We start from the raw sequence: 26,222 nt of genomic DNA on the forward strand, positions 1-26,222 counted from the left end.
TTAAATACAAACAAACAAAAAGTTGATAATAATTCCATCATACCAATAACTGTGTAGAAAAGAGGAAAGCACCGACAATGGAAACATCAAAATAATTTTAATTGGAGAAATTGAAAGAGCAGTTTTATAAAGGTTTAGAATATAGCCGCTGCATACGCGCGATGGAATTCTAGCGGGCATTATTTTTAATAGAACATAGCTGAAAACTATAGAAGCCAGGTACCCCGGATGTACGAATTGTTTGTCGAATTTCACTGAACGACTTCATCGACTTCGCCTCTATTCTCTTGTTTTGTTGTTTAAATGATGCTTTAAAGCAGCAAGTTTTTATCAGAAACGTTTTACGTGCTTAAATGGAAGTAAGACAGTGCCAAAGGAAGCGACAGTTGAAGAAAGAATCGTTGAAATTTGTTGTTTTTCTTTGGAGTTCTATACGCCACTATTTTGCTGTGAACTGCACGAAATTGATTGGGAATTATTTAGCAAAACAAGCCGGACTCTAGAAACGCTTTGAGGTAAGAAACCTTTTTTAGCCTCAATCTAAAGACAGAACACTCCACTTTTGTTCTTTTTAAATCGAAATAAGAGGCGAATTTGAAAAACTTGTTGCCAAACGAACGCATGAAAACTTTTCATTTGAATGAAATTGAAGTAGGCTTAACCAAATTTGAATGCGTAAATATTTTAACTAGATTTGTCGGCTTTGTGAGAATCTTTTGAAGTTGGAGAAAGGACTATATAAAAAGAAAATATGAATGAAATGGTATCTTGGTTTATTTATAAAGAAGCCGTCAAAGAAAAGAATAAACTAAACTTTCATTTTTACCAATGTTGCGTGCGTTTGTAAATGCCGTGAGCGGCCGCGAGTCTTGTAAGTGCTGTGCTCTTTTTAATGCTATATTCTAAACCCACTAGAAGATGGTTTTCCTATGTCCTATAAGAAAATAATGCATTTTTGAGGTCTAGAAAAGCAGCTGAATGCCCTCGCCTGACGGCTCGGGCATCCACTAGCAGCTTTTATAGACCTCAAGCGTGCATTATTAATTTTTCTTATAGAACATGGAAAACCATCTTTTAGTAGGTAAAAATAAATATGTCTTTAAAAATAGAAAAAAAAGGCACAGTAGTTTTTGAAGGTTCTTTTTATTGTCTTTTGAAAATGAGTTGAAATCACTAGTTTTTAGTTCGAGTGGAATAGTGTTCCATGGTTTCAACAACAACAACCTTAAAGATGTGAATATTGTTCATCGTGGTGTAAGATAGGTAATGAACGTTTATTCGTTTGTCTCACGATAGAATCGCTTTGAGATGTTGATCGCGACGTTTCGACTGCAATACTGCTAGTCTTCATCAGGCGATGAGGTTGATTGTTTACGCGTCGCTATTTATGCACGTTGGTTCGCTGTGATTGGTGCATTTCGATCCTCATTATTATTCCGACTAACAGATGGTGTGCCCTCATAGGTCCGCTTTGTAGTTGACCGGCTGTTATGCTTTCTGATCGTAGGTATCCATGCTTCAGGAATTTCAATTCCGCTATCTCTATTGATGTTATTAGAATGAAGTCTTATTTGGATAGCCTCTTTGACCCTGCGTGTGTATCGGTGAGGGTCACGATCGATAAACTTGACTTCATTCCATAAAGGAATATGCCCCGTTTCGTTTGCGTGCTCCGAAACTGCGGAGTTTTGTGTATGAGCAAGCCTTATGTCTCTGTCGTGTTCTTTTATCCTGTCTTGCATCGCTCTCCTTGTTTCCCCTATATATACTTTGCCGCATTCACATGGAATTTTGTATACAACACCTTCTTGTTTGCCTGGTTCTAGGGCGTCTTTCGGTCGTACTAAGTAAGACCGAAGAGTTGTGTCAGATTTAAAGACGGTGCGAACGCCTTGTTTTCGTAGGCAGCGGCGAAGAACCTCTGATACACCTTTAATATAGGGTAACACCGATACACCGATACATTGTATTGTAAAGTAGGTATTTAGAGATTTGAGATAATTCCGAGTAATGTCAGGTTTTACTGTGTGAGGCGCGCTTGCCTTAAGGTTAGTGCACAGCTAGACCCTTTATCGAACGGTCCGGCTTCGAGAGGGTCATTGTGTTGTGATGTTGAGCAGGACTCTTCACCCTCACAGTGCCTATCTCTACCCAGGAGTATAAATGGGTATCGGTGAATTGTTGGGGCCCCACAGAATGCTGGGGAGTATCCTGCATTAATATAAAACCTAGCAATGTTATATTGCAACTCCTGCGTTTTAACAGGCAATGGTATATGAGCTCATATACCATTGGCCACAAATATGGTAGCTGGTACGAAAACAACTGGGGAGCTCAAATATTGCAATAGTTTGGGCTTTTTAATAAGAATTAATAAAAAAAATTAGTCCACTCGCGCTGGTTGGATATAAGATAGTTGTAGCCAACTCATATCCAACGCACTCTCGTGAAATAACTGTTAAATACCCGGTAGGCTATGATCCCATCCTGGGGTTAGCAATACTCCTAGCCCCTTTATGCTGCAGAACCCGAGTTAAGCGCCAAGAGCTGTTAGACAAGTGAGCTTTAAAGACTTCCTTACTTTTACTTCTACAAATTTTAAATTTATTACTTATAAGATCAGTTGCACTCCAATAAGTAGTAAAATCACCGTAAAACGTCCATTTTATATGAAGACTTTAGTAGATTCTAAAGTAGATCCAAATCATACGCTCATCCATTTACTTCACATACAACATCCCATCGCTGTTTCTATAAATTCCAAAACTGTCATGTTGAGGCGACTGTGGACAAGGAAAACCGTACATGGCCCGTCTTCCCGCCCCTAGTAGAGAAATATGTTCAAAATTCAGTGAGTTATACTCAGTCCCAGATCCAGGTTATTAACGTACATCAGTAATAAATGAAACCACTAAAGTAAAGTAACACATATATACTTAACAAAAATCCTAGGGTTAACGTTGTTAAAAAAATACCGGGAAACGCAAAATTTTTTATAAACCGAGCGTTTCATCGTGTCTTCAGTGACTGTTCACTTACTGTAGCCTTTTGACATCCAATAAGAATCGTCCTGGGTGCACTCGCCGTCATCATGTCCATCAAAAACTGAAATGACAGATAAAACAAAAACGTAACAAAAAACTGAGAAATAAGTGAATCGATTTCCTGAGACGCGATTACTCATGCTTATAAAAGTTGATGTTCTTTGTTATGTAAACTGAAGAAAACGTCTTGTTTCCAGGTTAGGGGATCAATGTAATAACGCGTCTGAACGGAGTTAGTCCTCAGACATAGAGGATATTACATGGTTGCGCGGAGATATGAAATTTATCTTCGAGTGTTCAAATCGATATCTCACGAGTGAGCGCAGCGGACGAGTGGGATATCGATTTGAACACGATTCTGTTTATTATATAAACCTACTAATTACGATGTTTTTTGACGATTTTCCGAAAATTACCGACCATTTTCCGAAGATTTCCGAAGATTTGCAAAATGTTGTCCGAAGGTCGTACGAATGTTTCCGAACATTTTCCGAACTTTTCCGAAAAATTCCGAAGATATTCGAAGATTTCCGAAGATTGTCGAGGAAGGTCCGAAAATGTTTCGACTTAATATCGATTTACTTTGGCTCATTCAGCATTGACACAGGGCAAACTTGTCACAAAATGTTTGGAAATCGATATCTTCACATGTGAAAATAACATGTTATTTTCACGTGTGAAGATATGATTTTTTTGCGCGAAAGATTTCCTAGTATTTCACTGATGTTTATATAATGAAACATTTTATTTTCTAATTGTTATCATTGGGCTATTCGCACCTTTTGTTTATAAGTTTTGTTTTTGTTATTTAAATATCCAACAAATTAAACAAAAACCCTTTGTTTCAACAGTCAAACTAGCAACAAAATAGCAATAGGTGACGACAGCGATATCTTCGCCAACGCGTGGCCCGTGCAGCGAAGTACCTACACCGTGGCAAGTTCCAGAAGTCGTTCAACGACCGAGGAGAAAAAATAAGAATTGTTGTGTACTCGAATAACTATTAAAAAGCGCGCAACTAACAGTGTAGAACTGGCAGTCGTCTAAGGCTTATTTTTTTCTGAGACTCTCCATGTAAAAGCATCCGACTGACGGGCATAGCATCCACGACGAGTCTATGAGGAAAACAACTTCGTGCAAGAAGACGTCAACCGTGAAGTACTGGCCAACCTTGCTAATTGGCAAGAAAAACTGTTTTTCTGGCCAATCAGAAAGAGGGAGTTCAAACGCTTCTGGAACTGCTTCGGTAAGACAAAGTGCCCAGGGGCTGTTACTTTCTATGTTGTAAACTGTCACCCGAAAATCACGTCGTCCCGATGATCTACCCGTCGCCCCGATTAACTGCCCCTGGGTCTCCGAGGATGGGAACATGCCTGGCCTTTCGACGAGTTTTCATCGGAAACCTCAACACTATCTTCAGTCTTGACTGCAGATTTGAGCTCCTTAGATTAATTGTAACTACAAATGTGTATACCATTACTGTCATAATGTGTGAAATTCTTGCGAGTTCACGCTCTCAAGTAATATATGTAAATTCTAGGTTAATTACTATTCTAAGAAACTTGTGATAGCGTCAGTTGAATTCTTGTACGAACTCGGTTAGGATCTCTAGATTAAAAGGTACTTTCTTTGAGTTGACCTCGAGTTTTAGTGCTGTTATTACATGGTGGCAGCGGAGGGATGAACCCACGCCTCCGAAGAGACTGGCGGCTCAAACCGAAGCGGAGAATGCGAACGTCTGGCGTGTGGTTATGGGCAAGATGGAAAAGCATTGCATCGGCGAAGTGAACGAGATTTATGAGAGATATTGTTTCAACAAGAGGAACAAGCTTCCGACGGAAACGGTCGATAATTTCGTCGCTGAGTTGAAAACCTTGGCGAAGACCTGCAACTTTTGTGATTGTTTACGCGATAGTCTCATACGCGATCGTATCGTACTGGGAATCATGTGCGAGCAAACCACCAAAAAGCTTCTAAGAATGAGAGACCTCACCTTAAATAAATGCATTGATGTTTGTCGCAGTGAAGAGGTTACTGCAATGCAGATGAAGTCGCTCTCCGAGCCCGTTGACAGCGTTAATCAGGTCAAGTCGAAGAAAACAAAATCGGATAAATCATCTGATGCAAAGTCAAACATGGAATCGAAGAAGATCTCCTGTAAGTTTTGTGTATATGAGCATATATTGGCGAAGAAGAAATGCCCAGCGTGGGGGAAGACGTGTAAAAAGTGCAAAGAAAAGAATCATTTTGCCAAGAAATGTACCAAGAGAGTGCCTGTTTATAATATTGAAAGCGAAGAAGAGCTTGAAGAGATCAGTGTCGTGAGAATACAAGCTGTGAAAGAGAGGGCTGTATTTGCTGAGATGTTGGTTAAACAGCGACCATTACGATTTCAAATAGATTGTGGTGCAAGCGCGAACATTTTACCTCTCAGATATGCCGAAGGCGAGGAACTCGCTCCGTGTTCGCAAACTTTGGTTATGTGGAATGGTACCAAAGTGAAGCCCGTTGGCACCTGTGCTTTGTTGGTCGTGAATCCTAAGAACAATGAGAAGTTCAAGGTCAGATTTGTGGTCGTTAAAGAAAATCTGACGCCTTTGCTTGGTTTAAACACGACGGAAAAGATGAAGCTGTTAACTATTCACAAAGAGAATTTCGTAAATGTTGTGGAGAATGTGAGCGGTGGCCTAGTAGATAAGTACCCGGATGTTTTTGATAAGGGTCTTGGGACGCTACCTGGTAAAGTGCACCTCCAGATTGACCCTGACTCTAAGCCTGTGATACTGCCAGCGAGGAAAGTTCCTGTGTCTATTCGTGAGAAGTTCAAAGAGGAACTGCAAAGGCTGGAAAGTCTGAAAGTCATTGCTCCTGTTGATAAACCGACCCAGTGGGTTAGTCAGATTGTTGTTGCTGTTAAGAAGTCTGGTGAGCTGCGTGTTTGCATCGATCCGAAACCTCTCAATGCTGCTTTAAAGAGGGAACATTACCAAATTCCTGTTATTGATGATTTGTTGCCTGACCTCACAGATGCACGTGTGTTTACCAAGGCCGATTTAGCATCAGCCTTTTGGCACTTAGAGCTAGATCATGAATCTAGCATGCTCACAACCTTCTCTACACCGTATGGGCGATATCGTTGGCTTCGTTTACCCTTTGGTCTCAGCGTCTCAAGTGAAATATTTCAGAAGCGTCTCCACCAAGAGTTAGATGGTCTTTCCGGTGTTAAGTGCATTGCAGATGATGTTCTGATCCATGGCACGAATGAGGCCGATCATGACAGCAATTTGGAAGCGTTTATGAGCAGATGCCAGCAGAAAGGCATCAAGCTCAACAGTCAGAAGCTAGAATTCAAGTGTGATGAAGTTCCATTCCATGGACACCTGCTAACCACCGAGGGTCTGAAACCGGACCCTGAGAAAGTTAGGGCGATCGTTGAGATGCCACGCCCTGAGAAACGAGATGACATACTGCGGCTTAATGGAATGGTTAACTATCTTAGTCGTTTTCTTCCTAATCTGTCTGATGTCATGAAGCCTCTCCGTGATCTTACCCACAAAGATGCGGTATGGTGTTGGGATGACCCGCAAGAAAAGGCATGGAATGATGTCAAGAATCTCATTGTATCTGCGCCCGTTTGGCGTACTACAAGCCCAGTGAAGTGCTTGAAATCCAGTGTGATAGCAGTCAGAGTGGTCTGGGCGCAGCGCTCATGCAAAATGGGCACCCCATTGCGTACGCCAGTAGAGCCTTAACAGAAACTGAATCACGCTATGCGCAGATTGAGAAGGAGATGATGGCAATCGTTTTCTCAGTTGAGAAGTTCAATGATTACACGTTCGGCAGAAGGACAATCGTCCACACTGATCATAAGCCCCTAGAATCGATCGTCAAGAAGCCACTTCATCGTGCTCCTAAGAGATTGCAAGTAATGATGATCCGTTTGCAGAAGTACGACTTAGAAGTCCGATACGAGCGAGGGAACAAAATGTTTCTGGCGGACACACTCTCCAGAGCGTACCTTCCATCATGTACACAAGTTGAGTCAGAATTTGAAACCATCAACATGATGAAATATCTGCCAATTTCTGAAGCGAGGCTCTTGCAGATCCAGCGTGAAACAGAGAAGGACGAGTCCCTTCAAGCTTTAAAGGCCGTAATCCAGCGGGGCTGGCCGGAGGAAAAAAGTGCCCTGCTACCTGTTGTCTCTCCGTATTACAACATGAGAGACGAAATGTCCGTTCAAGATGGGCTTATTTCCAAGGGAGAGAGAGTGGTGGTCCCGAAAGCTGCAAGGGGCGAACTACTCCAGAGAATTCACAACTCGCACCTGGGAGTTAATGGTTGCCTTAGCAGAGCGCGCGAGTGTCTTTATTGGCCTGGTATGACAGGGGACATTAAGAATCACGTGTCAACCTGCGAAGCCTGTAGAGAATACGAGCGAAGCCAGACCAAGGAAACGCTCAAGGGTCACGAAACGCCAAGTCGGCCCTGGCAGTACGTTGCGGCTGACCTGTTTGAGCTAGAGGGAAAGAGCTACCTGGTGACTTCTGACTATTTCAGTGATTTCTTCGAACTTGATCACCTCAGAAGCACATCGTCCGTGTATGTTATCAAGAAGCTCAAAGCTCATTTTGCAAGGCACGGTATACCTGAACAGCTGGTCACCGACAACGGACCGCAGTTTACGTCTCGCGATTTCTTGAAATTCTCAAAAGAATGGGATTTTGATCATCGCACTAGTAGTCCGCGTCACAGTCAGTCCAATGGCAAAGCAGAAAGTGCCGTGAAGGAGGCAAAGAAGATCCTCGTGAAATGTAAGAAGGCTGGTTCTGATGCGTTTCTTGGTCTACTTGACCACAGGAATACACCGCCTACGCAAATTCAGATCAGCCCGGCTCAGCGTCTTCTAAATAGAAGGACAAGAAGTCTTCTACCCATGTCTGCTGGTCTACTAAAGCCGTCTGTAGCTGATGAAGATACAACCCGTACCAAGCTTCGCCTGCGCCAGCAACAGCAAGCTCATTATTACAACAGAGGCGCCCGTGACCTAGATCCTTTGGAGAAGGGTGATCCTGTAAGAGTTAAGCCTTCGCACGTTGGAAAGAAGGAATGGCAGCAAGGCGTTGTTAAGAAGCGTTTGGATGAAAGGTCGTACGAAGTGGGGCTTCCCCAAGGAGTTCTTCGGAGAAACAGAGTTCATCTAAGGAGGACCAACGAATCTGCTCCTACGGCAGCCGAAACTCAAGATGAGCAGTATAGCGAGCCACAGCCACGAGAGCCACAAGATCCTGTGTCTGAAACCCACGACTTGCCGTCCCAAGCTGCAGCTGAAGCTCCGTCTCAAGGTTCTACTGTAGTTCAGCCGCCCGCTACTCCTGTGGAAGCACCAGAGCTAAGAAGATCTCAGCGAGTCCGCCGAGTCCCAAAACACCTTCAGGACTATGTTTTGGCGTGAGTGCCCAAGCATGAACTGTCTGAACTGTTGCAGCATAAGGACGTTACTTTTTTTGTTATTTGACGTGTTTATTTTCTTTTTCTGTTATAAAAGAGAGGGTGTCATAATGTGTGAAATTCCTGCGAGTTCACGCTCTCAAGTAATATATGTAAATTCTAGGTTAATTACTATTCTAAGAAACTTGTGATAGCGTCAGTTGAATTCTTGTACGAACTCGGTTAGGATCTCTAGATTAAAAGGTACTTTCTTTGAGTTGACCTCGAGTTTTAGTGCTGTTATTACAATTACTTTCCCGGTTTACTTGTTCTCCAGTGTTGAATTTTATCGACGGAATTGCTTGACGAGAACGTTTGCGCGAGGAACTCAAATGTAGATTACATAGGCTCCAAGGGAAAAGTGGAACGCTTTTGGTGCTGGACACGTAATTCCAGGGAAGAAGGTTCTAAGGCAATGCCTTATTAGTGGGGCATTTCAGATGCCACAAGTCCCCGCAGGTCTTTTTTGAGCACATGTTGAATTTAATCGACGGACAGCTCAACCTTGTATGCTTTAAGGTAATATTTTTGTTCAGGGTATTGTAACAGACTTGACTGTACTTGGTCGGCTAGACGGATTTTTCGTTTAAATTGGTACGTTGATGTCAGTTTTTGGGCATCTTTCTGTTATTTTCTCATGGCCGTGCGTATCAGTACTAATTTGTAGGGCGCCAAGTGCGCTTGACCGAAAGTGTTGCATGTGCCAAAAAAGGTGTGTTAAGTTATTTATTGCAACGATTGTTTGGAGCTAGAATTTGATTGTTCTCTTGGTGACATGATTCTTTCGGCAAGGGACCGTAAGATGATCACTAATGAGTGTTTATTGATATGTTTGTTTGGAGCTCAGAATTTGATTTTTCTCATGGTGAAATGATTCTTATGGTAAGGGACTGTAAGATGATCACTAATGAGGGTTTATTGTTATGTTTGTTGGAGCTCAGAATTTGATTGTTCTCTTGGTGACGTGATTTTTTTCGGCAAGGGACCGTGAGATGATCACTAATGAGTGTTTATTGATATGTTTGTATGGAGCTCAGAATTTGATTGTTCTCATGGTGAAATGATTCTTATTGTAAGGGACCGTGAGATGATCACTAATGCGTGTTTATTGATATGATTGTTTGGAGCTCATGTATTCCCAGTGAATAAATAGCTGTAATCTGTCATGTTTTGCCATGTTTTACGGGAGATGGTCGTATGTCCACTGATTTTTCGCAAGGGTTTATAACGGCGTTATACTGTAAAATTTAGACTTCCGAAGTGAGGCCTCTGTTTGAGGTTTGGGAGTAAGGTTTGGAAGTAGTGTTTTAGGATTAGTTAACCTCCGTAGGTACCCATCAATGGTCTCTTTGTTTGGATATGAGTTTTGGGGTAAAAGAGCCTATTGACGTTTGGGATTGATAAGGTTTGACAATGATGGCATTTGAGGCAATGTAGGCGCATTGTTGTGTGTTGTGTGACTTGGCCTCAAAAAGGAGACCATCAACGGTCTCTTTGTGTGGATTTGAGTATTGGGGGATAAAGAGCCCATTGGTGGTTCCTTGATTAGTGAAGCATAGGTGATTCTAGGTGAGGGCAGAATTTTATTCCCAAAGTTAATCCAAACTTAATGCGATGCGATAATTGTTGCAGTGCAGAATAGTATACAATTTAGAGCTCATATAATTATTCACTGTCAATTAATTCACTATCTCTCTTTACCTCTATGACATCCGCCCATAATGTGAAATCCCACATCAATAGTTGTGCAGCTGTTAGTCTCCCACTCATATGGGTAAGAATGGGAAATGATGATACGTGGACAACTAGAATGAGTGTGAAAAAAAAAAACACACACAAAAAATATTTTTTAACATAGACTAGATCGAACTTGCTTAGAATTAAGACGTGTTATTAGAGACATTGAGATTCCACCAGCGAGTTTGCATTGTTCCATTTCCATAATCCTTAAACATTAAAACATTTCAATGATTATCAAAGGTCAGCAAATAGTTCGCTCAGTCACCCAAAGATTGCCAAGAGTAACGAACAACTAAGATTAGTACATTTTGTTTTCTAGGTTACAGTTGAGTACGGATTTCATCACAATCATTTTGACCCACACTTTAACTACACCATGCATGTTTAATTTTTTTATGAATTTAAAATAGTATGAAATTCTTGAAACAGCCTTTTTAAGCCTTCTCTGATTTTGTGTATTTGACTTTTAAATATACATTATTTGATAAAGTTTAAGCACGGAAGTAAATTCTTAATTTTTTCATCCTTTTTTTCTTTTTACCATAATACACAAACTATTGAAGGGGTTTTTCATAAAAGGCAATTTGAAAAAGGAGAAAAGAGCGACGAAATGAAACAGTAGTGTAATTATAAAAAGGATAACAACAGACAACTGACTTACTGTCCCCAGCTGCATGTAGAGTTGAAATCTCCTGGTCCACTCGGAATCTTAAATTCAGTAAAAAGAACTGTAAGATTATGTGTGTACGAAACAAGTTTTAAAAACTGCTGCAGCATATCATTTCATACCTGATAAAACACAGTGTCATTCCTCTTCCACACATCGACTCTATACGTTCCTAACGAGATAAAATATTTGAATTTAATTTTAACCGAGATATCCCTCTTAAGTTTTCCATTTATCTGCCATATCTGAATTTCTAACATAACCCTAAGACCTTTTTTAGAGTATTAAGGAGCTACCGTTATTTACTTTTGAGCCGTGGTATGATTTTATCAGTTTTATAATTTATCAGTATATTTTTTTCTTAACAAAAAGTTGGTGGTAGTTTTATAAAAAAATGAAAGGTTGAAGTAACTTTAAACCTTGTGGTTATCTTTAACCATTTTTTTAGATTCAAAAGAAATGCGCCTGTCGTTTACGAAATATTAATAATTGCTCCATTACTAACATTGCGTGAATGACGTAATGGTCTCCATTTATAGATGCACTTATAGATGCTTTTTAAATATTCAATACTAGTTACAAGTCAAACGGTTGGATAAAGAATATATTTGTAAAATTCTCGAATATCAATCGTACAAAATTTACCTTCAACTTGTGCCAGTTTATGTATGTCCTTGTCGCTTAATTTCCGGCCCGCAATGTTATTATCAGTAAAAGGAACACACAGTATTGAGTTGAGGCAGTTGTTGGCATTTCTCTGAAGATGATCGTTATTGTTGGAACTGATACTAACAGCCAAAGTCCAGCCACCACCTGGCGCAATGTAAAAAAATAAAGATAAATGTTGTTTATTGTTGCAGTGGTCATGTACTTAGCTTTCGAGATAGAGCTCAATGATATGAAGGGCGTTATTAAACTATTTGCTCTACGTTGCAATATTCCGTTGCAACATCGACCGATTATTGGAAGAATTTATTTTACTCACGCATAAAAAATGAATCCTCTGCTACAAAGGTAAACTTAACGAAATACGATCAAAGTTATATACATATATACATTTCGCCGACAAAAGGTTAAAAAATAAGACTTAAGGTGATCGAACAGATCACTTATGATGATCGAACAGATCGAAAATGTTTAGCATAAATTTTAACAGCGTTTACCTTAAGTCTTATTTTTTAACGATCAAAGTTATGAATGATAAAATACACCCTTAAACATGCATGTGCAAGTCGTGTTATTAAAATCTCGAACCGCATTACTATACCATGAAATTTCGATAATAAGCCCGATAATAAACCCGATAATAAGATCCTCAAATTTGGTACGATATCTTTCTTAACATAATTACTTCAGGAGAATTCACATTTTTACTTGTCTACACCACAAAAAAATCAATTTCCCTGTTTAAAGAAACAAAAATCTCTCAGACAAGACAAACTCACCGTAATTGTCCATATCACAATAAACTTGTGCATCTCTGTTCCCGATCTTAACCCAGTAATAGCCACTTTCGGCCTGAGGCAATTCCTGATGAAGTTCTGCACAAGACGTAAAACCACCCTGCTAGATTAAAAAAAAAATTACACACAGACCTTTTATTTCGACATGATTGCCACTCTCTACATAATCAGTTAGTTATTTTTTCACCCTTACATAGGAATAGGGTCTTAAGTACAATAGGGGTTAACACCTACTCTAAATTTACGGGGGTACTAATACAGGGTTAATTTGTATTTTTATTCTACTCTATTTCATTTTAAGTAAATTCTTATATTTCCAGCGGTTTTTTTTTTAATCACAAGTGTTTAAATAAAATAAGTACATGTAAGTACGGTTTAAAAGGTGCAAAAACAATTGCCCATTCAAATAAAAGTTAATGGCAACTATACCAGTTTAATCTGGAGATTGGAATGAAGTTTTGGGCGCGTATTTAGCTCGTATGAAAAGCAATAACAAATGGACATGGAAAAAAAATAAAAAGTGCTTTTCAGTTAATTTCTAACAACCAAAGCTATTCAATCACACCTTAATTAGGTTCTTAGTTCCGTTTGATTTGTCATTTGAATTAAAACTTTTAAATTAGAAACTAACCTTTCTGTGTTTTTTTGAAGAATCCATGTACAGGGAAGCTCCCTTCGGTCCATAATCGTCTGGATGGGTGTGTCTGTCAGCATCGTTCAAGTCACATGACTTACCATTCAAGCGGAAGTTTATGCTTTTACAGCGGGCTTCGTATGAGCACATCATTATGCACTCAGCAAGACTGGAGGATATTCTTGTTGAAATCACGTGACCAGACAAGCTATGCCCATACACTGAATACGTTGAGGCAGGACATTGTTCCAAGGCTTCATGTAGCTTTGCAAAGCTTATGATGACCAAAATGCCAAAATAATGCTGCAGCATGCTATCAAATATTCTAAGAAAATAGCCCAATTTAAGACGCCACCCCTAAAAAAAACATTTACTGGTTTAAATTAAAATAAACTGGCACAACGTTCGGGAATGATACCAATTCAAATGGCCTGACGCCATTTTTCTTGAATAAAAATGATGGCTGCTGCTCCCATATTTATCTCTGAATTTATATACATTGCCATTTTTAATACAATCAAATAATAAAGGGAGAACTCTTGATAAAAGTAAATCATGCCTTACATATATTGGAGAGATGAAAACGATGGCCGAACTTTCGGTATTATTAAAAGGAATTGGTTATACTAGAATTATAAAATTGCCCTTGATAGCTTAGATTACGGATCATTAATTTGTAATTTCCCTGCTTTTTTAAGGTTGTGCGGAATCGGTTTAAAAGTCTCCAAATCACAAAGATTCCGTTCGCATTTCTTAGAAGTCAACATTTGGAATTAAAACATGCATGGGCCGTCTTCGAAATCCCATTAGAGATATCAAAATTTAAAATAGTTAAAAGTTATCGCTTATCAAATGCCAGGCTTGCTTTATAAGCTGTAAAATGCAAAGAAAATTGAGATCTGGATCTTTATGCTTAACGCGAAACGACTTCCACTCAAAGCAAGCTAATTATATTTAATGTCTCTGTAATTGTATCTCCTCTACGATATTGCTTTTAACGCACGTCCTCAGTGAATTTCTCTGCAACTCTTTTTTTGGTAGCTGAACACTTCCTTAGAATATAACAGAAAATACTGCAACAAGCAACAAAATACAATACTTCTTCTCTAATTTCTTGTTCACTGCGTTTGCAGAAAGTTACAGGTGCTCTATCTATGTCGCAAACAGGTTTCATTAGTTTGTTCATTGCCGACAAAATTTTCAAAAACAAGTTAATGCACATTTTGCAATTGCCTGCTTTTCTAAGGTTGTGCGGAATCAGTTTTAAAGCCTCCGAATCACAAAGATTCCGTTCGCATTGCTTAGAAGTCAACATTTGGAATTAAAAAATGCATGGGTCATCTTCGAAATTCCATTAGAAGATATAAAATTTTCAAATGGTTAAAAGTTATCTCTTACCAAATGCCAGGCTTGCTTTATAAGCTGTAAAATGCAAAGAAAATTGAGATCTGGATCTTTATGCTAAACGCGAAACGACTTCCTCTCAAAGCAAGCTAATTATATTTAATGTCTCTGTAATTGTATCTCGACTACGATATTGCATTTTACGCACGTCTTCAGTGAATTTCTCCGTAACTCATTTTTTGGTAGCTGCACACTTCCTTAGAATATAACAGAAAATACTGCAACAAGCAACAAAATACAATACTTCTTCTCTAATTTCTTGTTCACTGCGTTTGCAGAAAGTTGCAGGTGCTCTATATATGTCGCGAACAGGTTCCATTAATTTGTTTATTGCCAAAAAATTTTCAAACTAATATTATTAAAATAGAAAGAAGCAATTCGTTTTTTTTTTTTCAAATTGGACGACAATTTTAGCACATTACAAATTTACATCAATGTCAAGCTTTGTCAGGGTAAAACCAAAGAATGCCAACAGTACGATTTCTCACTGGAAACTTCTTTCCCTTGTTAATTATTTCTGAACATAACAGAATCATTGATAAGTGTTTTGTTTTACGATTAAATTGATTCAGAAGCATATCACCTAGGTGATATCCTTTACATCGATTGCACGCATGTGATGAATTTTAAGGAAACTAGTAGAATTTAAAATAAATATGAATGTCTTCTTGTGTCCTGCAGTTTATTGCAAGTACTCAATACATTTTATTTGGAGCTCTCGATGAAGCCGGAATATCAGTTTTTTTTTAGTCGGAAAGGTGTTTTTTGAGGTCATAGGTGCTAGCTTGGTCAATCTCACTACCTGTCCAGATTGAACAAGATAGAAATTTGCCATGAACCATGAAAGTATGAGTAGACCGTTAGGTTTAATGCAGCATCTTTTCAAATATTGCAAAATGGCGAAGACAATTATTTCAGTTAACAGAACATATATGCTTTAAATAAAATAATGGTCACTGTGTCCTAAAACAATACACATGGCAAGTGACAGTGGAACAAATAGTTTGCGATATCGTCTGCGACTAGTATTTTCGACCCAATCTTTTTTTTTTAATAATTAGTAGAAATCACCTCCACAAATGGTTGACGAAAAAAAATATGGCTAAAAACTTTAGCTAACGTTATCAGATGGCTGCTGCGAGTTCATTATTTAATAAAATTTATAAATGCATGTTTCGGAGAATTCTATTCAAACGCGATTGTTTGCGTTTTTAAACTGTGAAATTAACGTTGGTAAATTTAAAAAAGTTGACTTTTAAAATGTAAGGCCTTTCAAAAGACCGGCGAAGGAATATAAGAATATCATAACAAGTCGGCACATTGTTTTTGATAACTTAAAATTCAAAAAAATTAAAAATGAATGATGTAAGGGTCAATCTTACCTATAGGCGAGAAAAGTTGCCGACTTGTGGAATCATCCACTGACAAAAGTGGATCTTCAATTTTAAGATTAACTCACAAACCTTATAGTAACAGTGATATTCTTGTTGAAGATTGAAACTGATGTTACCTTACAATATAGCTGTATGAATGTGACAGGTGAGCGACTTGGGCTTTACCTGTGTCCTGCTGGGTCCGTTTATCTAATTTATGGTGCATAAAGCTAACAGATTTAATGAGCGTTCATTGGTAATCCGGGGTGGTTGACAACAAGCTGCCTCGTCCCCAGACGCCGATCAGCCGGACGGTTAAGGCGTAAAGGCGGAAAAACATGGAGCGCGGGGGGTCATTCCTACAACGCCAAGCGAACGTGCAAAAACCAACGAAAAAAATACCTCGGGACGAGGCAGGGCAACACGCTTAATCATGCATTTAGTGGACTTCTTTCCTCGGTAGCAGTGCCATTAAACCATGCAGGTACTTGTTCTTTTTGTACAATAAAAACCCCTCTTATCAAAGAAATATAAATATTTTGTGCGTTTCTTTGGATTGAGGTACAGGGCCGTCGAACAATCTAAGCTGCCATTTTTCTGTACGCTTCGGTTTCTATTGTCTCACAGAAAATCTTGCTGTTCTGGTTCAACCCATAGTGTTTGAATCTAACGAGAAAATATAACTCAGCTCAACTTATTATCTGGCGAAAAGCAGTAACGAGTACAATAATTATTTCACTGCCAAATTCTTTCAAAAAAGAAACAAGTTACATGTTTCCCCTTTACGTTTTTCCACATTGCATGAGAATTCTAAAAATAGGCCACCAAGGGTGACATGAGTCTAATGCCGTATGGCATAGTGATACAGATTGCGCGGTTTTCGTAAGCCGGTTAAAATTGGTTAGAGGTTTGTGTTCGGGAGTTTAATTTAAAATGCTTATAGCAAGCTAGGGGCATCGTGGATGATTATGGATGAAAACGAAACAGTTATAAATGTTATATGCTTCACAAAATTTAAAGTATGAACAGGAGTTGATGTTACTTCTTCCGTATTGTCCGTAAAAGCAGAAACGATTAAACATTTGGACAAGATTGCGTGACGATTTACAAAAAGCATGTTCATTACAACAAGGGTTGAAGAACTTCACATCGTTTTCTTTCAGATTTTTCACCATTTTGATGATGACTCTTGAAACAGATTTTGCAATAAAAGCACTTGAAATAGTGACTGTTACTCCATTGTACTGTAAGCACTTAGTGACAGATTTTCCTAAAAACGGGTGTAAATGCTCACGTCAATATAATGATGACCTTTTGAACGCTGGAAACTAGGCAATTATTATCGAGCTACCATACACAGGAGCGAAGACTGTTTATCATGATGTACAAATTTCGCGAATCATCACTTCCATATCAATGTAACCATTTTATGATTTTTCTAGCTGTAAGAAGAACTTAAGATCTCTGAGAGTCGTAAAAGCATGAAATTCGATTTCAGTGTATGGCAAAGGCCGGGACAGTGTAATACTGCAAAGCGGCCAAACAAACGCATTTTGATTTAGTCGCGTAACTTGATTTACATTTATCCATGTACATCTTTTATTTTTGAAGGTTTTTGTTTGCACTGTAAAGAAAAAATTGGTCAAAATTCGAATGACTTAAATACAAAATACGAGGTAAAGTTTTCTATTTTTTAAAACAAAATAAATATTTGGTCGCATTGTGTAAATAAACGCGAGTCGCCGTCGAAATATTTTTTCTCAAAGACGTCTTGCTTTTTAAGCAAGACGAAAACACAAGTGCTTAACTGAACTGAAAATGAAGATTTATTTTCACAAAAAGCTTACAAATGTCTTAACTGGAAAATTATTACGTCCTGTTCAAGTGTTGAATAATCGTGACTTGAGAAAGAACTTTTAATTATGCGTGGGAACACGTGTCGCTGATTGGCTGTTTTTAATTGAAACTAATCGTGCGTGTCCGTACGGAGTCCGTTCTTGCAGCTGATCATTGTTTTCTACATTACAGCGAACGATTATCGATCCCGAACCATTCCCTTGGGATTGCTAACAGCTTTTTTCATATAACAAAGAGTCTAATGCGCATGCGCAAAGCGCACGCAAGCATTAGACTCAATAAAGGTATATACATTTTTGCCTTAAAAAATTATCGGAGAAATTCCAAAATTATTTTTTATAATCATAGTTTGTTCCTTTGCGCGGGTAACCTACTGACGATAAAATTACCTGATTTCAACGTAAGATTTAAACCTTACCCTGCTGGTAGAGCGATTTTTCGCGTTTTCAAATTGTAAAATTACAGGCTTTAGCTTGTCATTAATTTAACGTTGATAACGGAAATTAACGCAGCGAATTTAAAAAAGTAGACATTTAAGCTGTAATGCCTTCCGAAGGAACGAAACTGTAGCAAACAAAGATGTTTTATTAAACGTTCGTTATAAAGCCACAAACAGAATCACTTTATTTCTGTACAGCTTTATTTCCTTTTTATCATACTATGATCTAATTTTACATAAGTGGTCAAACATTATGAAATTACAACATCACTAACATCTATTTTATTAAGCTAATATTTTCAAACGAAAACATGAATCGCTTTCTACAACGCCTTATATTGTTAGCATGTATAATTATATTTGAGACCAAATAAAACTACAATCGGACCTCTTTTAAACGGACATCAAAGGAACAGCGATACAGAGATATAACAGTATAATTGTATAACAGAGATACAGTTTATGTGAATTTTGGTCTCTTCTGAACCGAGTCAACTAGACGTTTTAGGGAGGTGTCCGTATTAATAGAGGTGTCCTTAACGAGAGGTTCGACTCTAGATATAGAAAACATTAACGTACTTAACAACTTCGACTACAAACAAGACACAATACTTCTAAATTAGACAAATTTTATCGTGTACATTTGAATGGAATATGAATGGACTGAACTAATTTTACGTTGTAAGACGGAGTTTAAGGAACGTGATGACGTAAAATATGAGCACTACTTTATAATTATTTTCACAAACGGGAAAAAAAGTAATCTTCAAATCTACTTGAGGTTGACATGTTTACGTCAAATAGGTTCTGACCGACCTAGATCATCAAGTTTAATTAAACGCGATTGGCAAAATCTTATATTTCTATACTAAGCAGACGATCATTTGATAATTAAATGATCAAACTTTTGTGTACCCGTGCACTGTTTCAAAGCTTAAATTGTATGACATAACGTGAAAATTATATCGTTCAACCATTGCCGCGGATAATCGCTAATGTTAACTGACGACAGTTGAATCCTACTAAAAAGGCTGTAAATGATATCCAGCCGTCTTTAAATACAAACAAACAAAAATTTGATAATACCTTCATCATACCAATAAATGTGTTGGAAAGAAGAAAGAAACGACAATGGAAAAATGAAAATAGTTTTAATTCGAGAAATTAAAACTATTACCAGTGACCAAAAATATCGTAGCCAATACGTGTCATGGAAAACAGCTGGGAAGCTCAAATATTGCGATTATTTGGACGTTTTTAATAAAACAATTATTCTACTCGCGCTTGTTGGATATGAGATAGCTAAGTATAAAGCCACCTCGGCGCTACGCGCCTCGCTGGCTATCTATCATCTCATATCCAACGCACGCTCGTGAAATAAGTGTTTAACAGACTATCATTCTATCTCGGGGTTAGTGAAACCCCTAGCCACCACATGCTAAAGAACCCGAGTTAAGCGCCGAGAGCTGTGAGCCAGCTAAGCTTTAAAGGCTTTGTTACTTTACCTACTACAAATTTGATTACTGATAATTAACAATTATTGGATGAGGTTGAGCATGATAGCGATAATTATTAAGGCCAAAGTTTCTATTATCTGCCGAAGCCGAAAGCTGAGGCGGATAACAGAAACTGAGGCCTTGATAATTTTCGCTATCATGCGAAAACCGAATCCAATAATTGTTTTATTAATTATGCACATTCCTGAGCTGCACTTGTAAAGACAAAAGCGCGCACAAAATATACTTTTATAAGCTTACAACCTTTCGTCACTTCTGCATGCATAAAACTATTGTCTGTAGGCATGACGTCACTTCTACATATGTAAAATATAATGTCTGTAGGTATGACGTAAGAGAAACAGCAAGCAAGAATTATCTGCGTGCTTATAGCCAATCAAAATCAAGCTGGTGACACCAATGTATAATAATATGAGTTGCACTTCACTTAGAAGTAAAATTACTGTGCAACGTCTTAAGTAGATTCCAAGGTAGATCCAAACCATACGCTCATCCATTTACTTCACATACAACATCCCATCGCTGTTTCTATAAATTCCAAGACTGTCATGCTGAGGCGACTGTGGACAAGGATAACCGTACAAGGCCCGTCTTCCAGCCCCTAGTAGAGAAAAACGTGCAAAATTCAGTGAGTCTGTGACGTACAAAGTTATCGTCAGTTCCAGAACCCGATTTTTGACGTATGGGGCGCCGAGTGTCAAAAAACTATTTAGTGCATTTTTCGCTTTTATTTTTGTTATTTACTAAATAACAAAGATGTTCTACTTGTTATTTAGAAATCACCAAGTTAGCGACTTTTACATTTACAAATAGAAAATTATTTTCACTCGGTGATTTATAAATTGCAAACAACTTGTCGTCGCGATTTATAAATCACCGACAACTCATCTTTGCGATTTATAAATTGCAATCAACTTGTATTTGCGATTTTAAAATTGCAGATAAATAGTCTGCAATTTATAAATCGCAGTAACGTTTATTGCGATTTCTAAATTGCATCTAGTATAGAAGTCGTTTATGCGCAATTTATAAATCGCAAATGTGCGATATGTAAATCGCAAATGCGTTTTATAAATCACAAATGCGACATATATAAATCGCAAATGTGATTTATAAATCGCAAATGCGACATATATAAATCGCAAATGTGATTTATAAATCGCAAATGCGACATATATAAATCGCAAATGCGTTTTATAAATCGCAAATATGATTTATAAATCGCAAATGCCACATAAATAAATCGCAAATGAGTCATATAAATCGCAAATGCGTTTTATAAAGCGCAAATGTGACATAGTAAATGCAGTAGTAAATGAAACCACTAGAGTAAAGTAACACACATATACTTAACAAAAATCCTGTGATAAACTTTGTTAAAAAAAATTCAGGAAACGCAAAATTTGTGTAAACCAGGCGTTTCATCGTGTCTTGACTGTTTTCTTACTGTAGCCTTTTGACATCCAATAAGAATCGTCCTGCGTGCACTCCCCGTCATCATGTCCATCAAAAACTGAAATGACAGATAAAACAGACGGATTTTTTCGCTAAAAAGAACTGAAATAAGTAATTGAATTGATTTCCTGAGACCTGATTACTCACGCTTAAAAAATTGTTGTTCTTTGTTATGTGAACTGAAGAAAACGTTCTGTTTCTAGGCAAGTATATCACCGTGACTGATGTGGAGTCATTCATGCATTATTAATACCGCGTCTGAATGGAGCCAGTCCTCAGCCATAACAATTTGCCATATGTATATACAACTCTAGTTATTGGTGAAGAGGAAATCTGTATTTTTGCCATAGTCTCGTTGCTCAAAAAATTAAGCACACAGCAACGGCCAAGGTCCTGGCGTAGTCAACCGCTCTTTTCATTACACTAGGGCGCATGCTCAAGCGTTACTTCCTTCTAGCTATACGGAAGACGGTTCTCAAAGAGAAAGTGTACATCATTTTCTTTTCTCATTGTTGTCATTAGGAAATTTAGAGCTCATATATTCACTGACAATTAATTCACTATCCCTCTTTACCTCTATGACATTCGCCCCAAATGTGAAATCCCACATCAATAGTTGTGCAGTTGTTAGTCTCCCACTCATACGGCAATGAGTAGGAAATGATGATGCGTGGACAACTAGAATAAGTGACAAAAACGACAAAAAAATAATAACTTAGGCTAGATCGAACTTGCTTAGAATTAAGAAGTGTTATTAGAGACATTGAGATTTCACCAGTGACTTTCCATCGTACCATTTACATAATCCTTAAACATCCAAACATTTCAATGATCATCAAAGCTCATCAAATAGTTCACTCATTTACCCAAAGATTGTCAAGAGTAACCATCAATTAAGAGAAGTACATTTTTTCAGGGTTACTTGAGTACGGATTTCATCACAACAATTTTGACCTACACTTTAATTACACCATGCATATTTAATTTTTATGAATTTAAAACGGTATGATATTCTTAAAACAGCCTTTTTAAACCTTCTCTGATTTTGTGTATTTGACTTTCAAATATGCATTATTTGATAAAGTTTGAACACGGAAGTAAATTCCTGATTTTTTTTTTTTTCATCCTCTTGTTTTTCTTTTTACCGTAATGTACAAACTACTGGAGAGGTTTCTCATAAGAGGCAATTTAAAAAAGGAGGAAAAGCGAACGAAATAAAACAGTAGTGTAACTGAAATAAATTTTAAAAAGGATAACAACAACCAACTGACTTACTGTCCCCAGCTGCATGTAGAGTTGAAATCTCCTGGCCCACTCGGAATCTTAAATTCAGTAAAAAGAACTGTAAGATTATGTGTGTAAGAAACAAGTTTTAAAAACTGGTGCAGCATATCATTTCATACCTGATAAAACACAGTGTCATTCCTCGTAAACACGTCGACTCTAAACGTTCCTAACAAGATAAAATATTTGAAGTTATTTTTTAACCGTGATATTCCTCTTAAAGTGCTACTATGACCAAAATTTTTGTTTTTCTTTTCGTCTTTTTCTAAAGTCAATTTGTTCAATAAGTCTATATTTAACTAGCGCGCTAGAATTTAGAACGTTGCGAGCAATATAAGCCTTGAAATAGCTTGCCGAAAATCGTGGAAAACTCGTCCGCCATTACTCGGACGTCTAAAGTGAGCCAGCGACTGTACTGAAAAGCGGATTTACGCATGAGTTGGTCCGTGACGTCATATGCGCATCGTCGCTTCGAGCTTCGAGTGTTCCAAGAGAGAATATACTGAGAATTAACAGGGTTATAAAAGATATTTCTTCGACAAATTCTTCGTCTAGTTTGCCCGGTGGCGAAACCCAAGAGAGCCGCAACGAAGAGACATTGCAATTTAGCGGTATCGTTTCTTATAATGAGAATTTAAAGCCGTTTGACGTCGGTCTAAAGGGCAATGTTTGTATGCAAATACTTCAATATTTATTTCATTCGATGAGGTTTTGGCGCTGTATGCCTACAACGAAGCTGCCGTCTTCTTGTCCAATCGAAGCACCGATCGAAGAAGCCTCGAAGAACGAAGAGGAACTGCGATTCATGGACTACATACGTTTGAATACATGGTATGATGAGAACGACATTGAATAGTTAGGATAAAATGTCTGCAATGTTTCAATTAATAGAGAGCTCTGCATATAATGTAGGTTGCTATTGCCGTTTGCGAAGGATCGAAATGATCTTTACTGTTGTTTTCATTCTTGTAATCTATCATACACGCCATGGGCATCAAATCTATCTCAGCTGTTTATTCCGAAAAAAGCTTTATAAACATGAAATAATGTAAAATTTATACAGAAAAATTAAAGTCAACAAGATGGTGCAGGTGATCAATGGATTTACCTCCTTGAGTTTTATACAGTTTTACCTTCCTTGACTAAAATACAGGTAATAAACCTTTTTAAAACTAAGTGTTTTAATGGGTAATAACACTAGCTTCAGCCAGCATTCAGTATTCCTGTTTCTTAAAATAAGAAAACCATTTGAATGCTGTATAGAGTCCTTCACTCTATTTACTGATGTTATGAAACTGTCCCACAAGTAGCCGCAAAACTGGGTAGGAGTAGTTTTTCTTATTCATTTCACCCATTTGTTTTCCTCTTGGCCCCGTGATTTTTTGATGATAAAAATAACTGAAACAATATATGCACAACATGGGAACAAGTAAAATAATATTAAGGGTATAAAGTTTTAAGTTCATAAACGGGAACACCTGGACCTCAAACAAACACTGGGACCTTGATCAAACGTTTCCAGTTTTGAACCGGCATTTAAATGAAGCCTGCGGTGAGTCCGGGTCTGGCATCTACTCAAGAAAATATTTTTTTATGGTATCATATGCAATATGACAGTGGCTCTTTCTAGAGAATATCACTGGTAGTACATTGTGCATCTGCAGTATGTGTATGTAATTGAGAGTTCAATTTTGGGACTAATCTTGTGTCAACTTAACGTGACTGTAAACAAGCCAGCTCCGTGTACCACCCTAAATAAAGTCTGCATGCAAGCCTGCTTGCCCATCAGGCCAAAGCATATCTTGGTTTAAGTAGGATTAAGCAACCTGGATGAGATGGAAGTACAATTGCATCACAGGTTTTACCTCCCCACTCCCCCCACATACATGTAATGACACTGGTCTGGGCTCACACCTGAACAGCTTGATTCAGAGTCTTGCGCACTGACCATTAGGTCACCGCACCTAAATCAAAACAACTACCCCATTGCTATGCAACATTTTTATTTATGGTACAGGTTTACATCTACATCTACATCTACATTTATTGAGTTGATAACATCGTTTAAGACATCACATCAACTATAAGAGTACAAAATAACAAAAACAAAATGTACATGTATAAATAAGATATAAAAATACTTACTGTATTTGTTGTCGGCTTCGCAGTTCGTGTATACTCTTTAAATAAATACATATATAATGGTTGCAAGGGTCCTGTGTGACCTCAAAATTGCCCCCTTGTTACAAAAAGGCAAGGTCTGCATGCAAGTCTAGTTGCCCACCAAGCAACTAGACTTGCATGCCCTCGTCACACCATCAATTTGCCAGTTCCCATTCTACACTTGGAGAGGAGGCACCATGAGAGTAGTCTTGCCCAAGAACACAGCACAATGACACCAGTTAGAGTCCACACCTGAACCGCTTGATCTGGAGTCCGACAACTTACACTTAGGCCACCTCACCTCAATCAATACAACATTTTTATTTATGGTACAGATTTGACTGTACTTGTGTTAGAAATTATGATGGATCAGCAGCTCAGGGGTTCTCTGGCACATTCACATGATTTATTGTTGGCTACTACATTCTCAACTTATGAACAAAAAGAGCATGCCAAAAATAAATATATTGCAAACTGAACTTAAAATAAAGAGTAGCTAGGATTTCAACCGTGCTCTGTCGCACACAGCATGAGTGATTGGCACAGGTCATAATTATAGCTCATGGCCCCTGTTGTACTTAAATATAATAAAGATATACTGAGTATATCCGGATAGCATGTATGTCTCTGAGACAGGCTAACACTGTTCTATCCTGAGATTACTTCTCAAAAAATGTTTATGAATACTATAAGTGCACAATGAAGTACAGTCCTACTGTAGTGTTTTATATTGCATGGCAGAAATAAACAAGTGACCAACACTGAAGACGTGCTCTAGTGGTGAGTTTATTAAGACTACAGTGTATACAGAGGACTACAATGGAAACATTTTCAGTACATAATCAGTAAAAAGATATTGCTAAGCTTTGCATCCTCTGTATGTACTTTCACATAATGTACCGACTCGTGCGAATTTATTTAAGTTTATTTGTACAATAGAGGATATAATTCAGGAACATACACTCCGATTTGCCCAAAAATTACCTTTTTGACATGAGGTATTTACAATAAATTTAAAAATGACTGTTCTAGAACACGAGAGCTTGAGCAACAGAAGTAAATTACACCACTCACCCAAAAAGGAGCGAATACAGTAAACTCACTGTAGATAATTCGACGCGTTCTATTCTATTCACTTCCCTTGGATAGTTGAAGAAGTTAACCTCACAAAGGTTGCAGGGAGAAATATCTATAAAGCATTTCCAAGAGTACAAGTTTCCCTCAAAGTTATCAGACGATCTATTATTCATCTTGCGTGGTTCGGGCGAGTTAAAAATTCCGCCTCTTGAAATGTTTTCTGCCACTATGTTGTGCAAAAGTGACCTGGAGATGCCCTGAAGTATGTTTATAAAACATTTGCGCAGTAGATACGGCTTCTACATCACTACAGATTAAAAAGAAAACCAATGTTTTTCCAGATCGGTCACTCCAGCCTTCGAAGAAGCCATTTTGTTAATGCGCATATGACGTCAGCATGCTCTCGCCCCAACTAGTTCCAGATCTCTATTTGGTCCTCGGACATTTTTGAATCTAGTAATGGCGGCAAGCCAAAGCCGAAGTTTACGCGTGAAATAAGTGGTCTTCCAATTCGAATTTGAACTTAAAATTTGGCAAGGTTACTATTTAATGTAAGTACTTTCAAGAACCGAAGAGAAAAGGGAAGGTAAAATTTTGATCATAGTACCACTTTAA

At 38.0% G+C, this 26,222-nt stretch overlaps 3 protein-coding genes across 3 annotated transcripts in view; all 3 read right to left on the minus strand.

Annotated features, from left to right (window-relative positions):
- Positions 1-15,969, minus strand: part of LOC144650553 (uncharacterized) — a 33,298-nt gene extending 17,329 nt beyond the window's left edge. The window contains exon 1 of the mRNA XM_078510259.1: positions 15,953-15,969. The gene's annotated coding sequence lies outside the window, so the exon portion shown is untranslated. The remainder of the gene's footprint in view (positions 1-15,952) is intronic.
- Positions 1,173-15,929, minus strand: LOC144650550 (uncharacterized). The gene is made up of 9 exons (XM_078510254.1): positions 15,825-15,929; positions 13,036-13,395; positions 12,387-12,507; positions 11,587-11,754; positions 11,064-11,113; positions 10,936-10,982; positions 10,236-10,339; positions 3,040-3,105; positions 1,173-2,824 (listed from the first exon to the last, which is right to left on the minus strand). Exons 2-9 carry the CDS (start codon positions 13,348-13,350, stop codon positions 2,721-2,723), a joined length of 975 nt encoding a protein of 324 aa, XP_078366380.1. The 5' UTR covers positions 13,351-13,395; positions 15,825-15,929; the 3' UTR covers positions 1,173-2,720.
- Positions 15,970-19,970: 4,001 nt separating the features above from the next.
- On the minus strand, positions 19,971-22,532 carry LOC144650560 (uncharacterized). The gene is made up of 5 exons (XM_078510267.1): positions 22,487-22,532; positions 22,359-22,405; positions 21,658-21,761; positions 21,076-21,141; positions 19,971-20,229 (listed from the first exon to the last, which is right to left on the minus strand). Exons 1-5 carry the CDS (start codon positions 22,504-22,506, stop codon positions 20,131-20,133), a joined length of 336 nt encoding a protein of 111 aa, XP_078366393.1. The 5' UTR covers positions 22,507-22,532; the 3' UTR covers positions 19,971-20,130.
- Positions 22,533-26,222: the final 3,690 nt, after the last annotated feature.

The sequence above is a fragment of the Oculina patagonica genome, chromosome 4 (genome assembly GCF_052425735.1).
Source record: "Oculina patagonica isolate OP01 chromosome 4, crgOcupat, whole genome shotgun sequence".
In the NCBI taxonomy this organism is placed as follows: Eukaryota; Metazoa; Cnidaria; class Anthozoa; order Scleractinia; family Oculinidae; genus Oculina; species Oculina patagonica.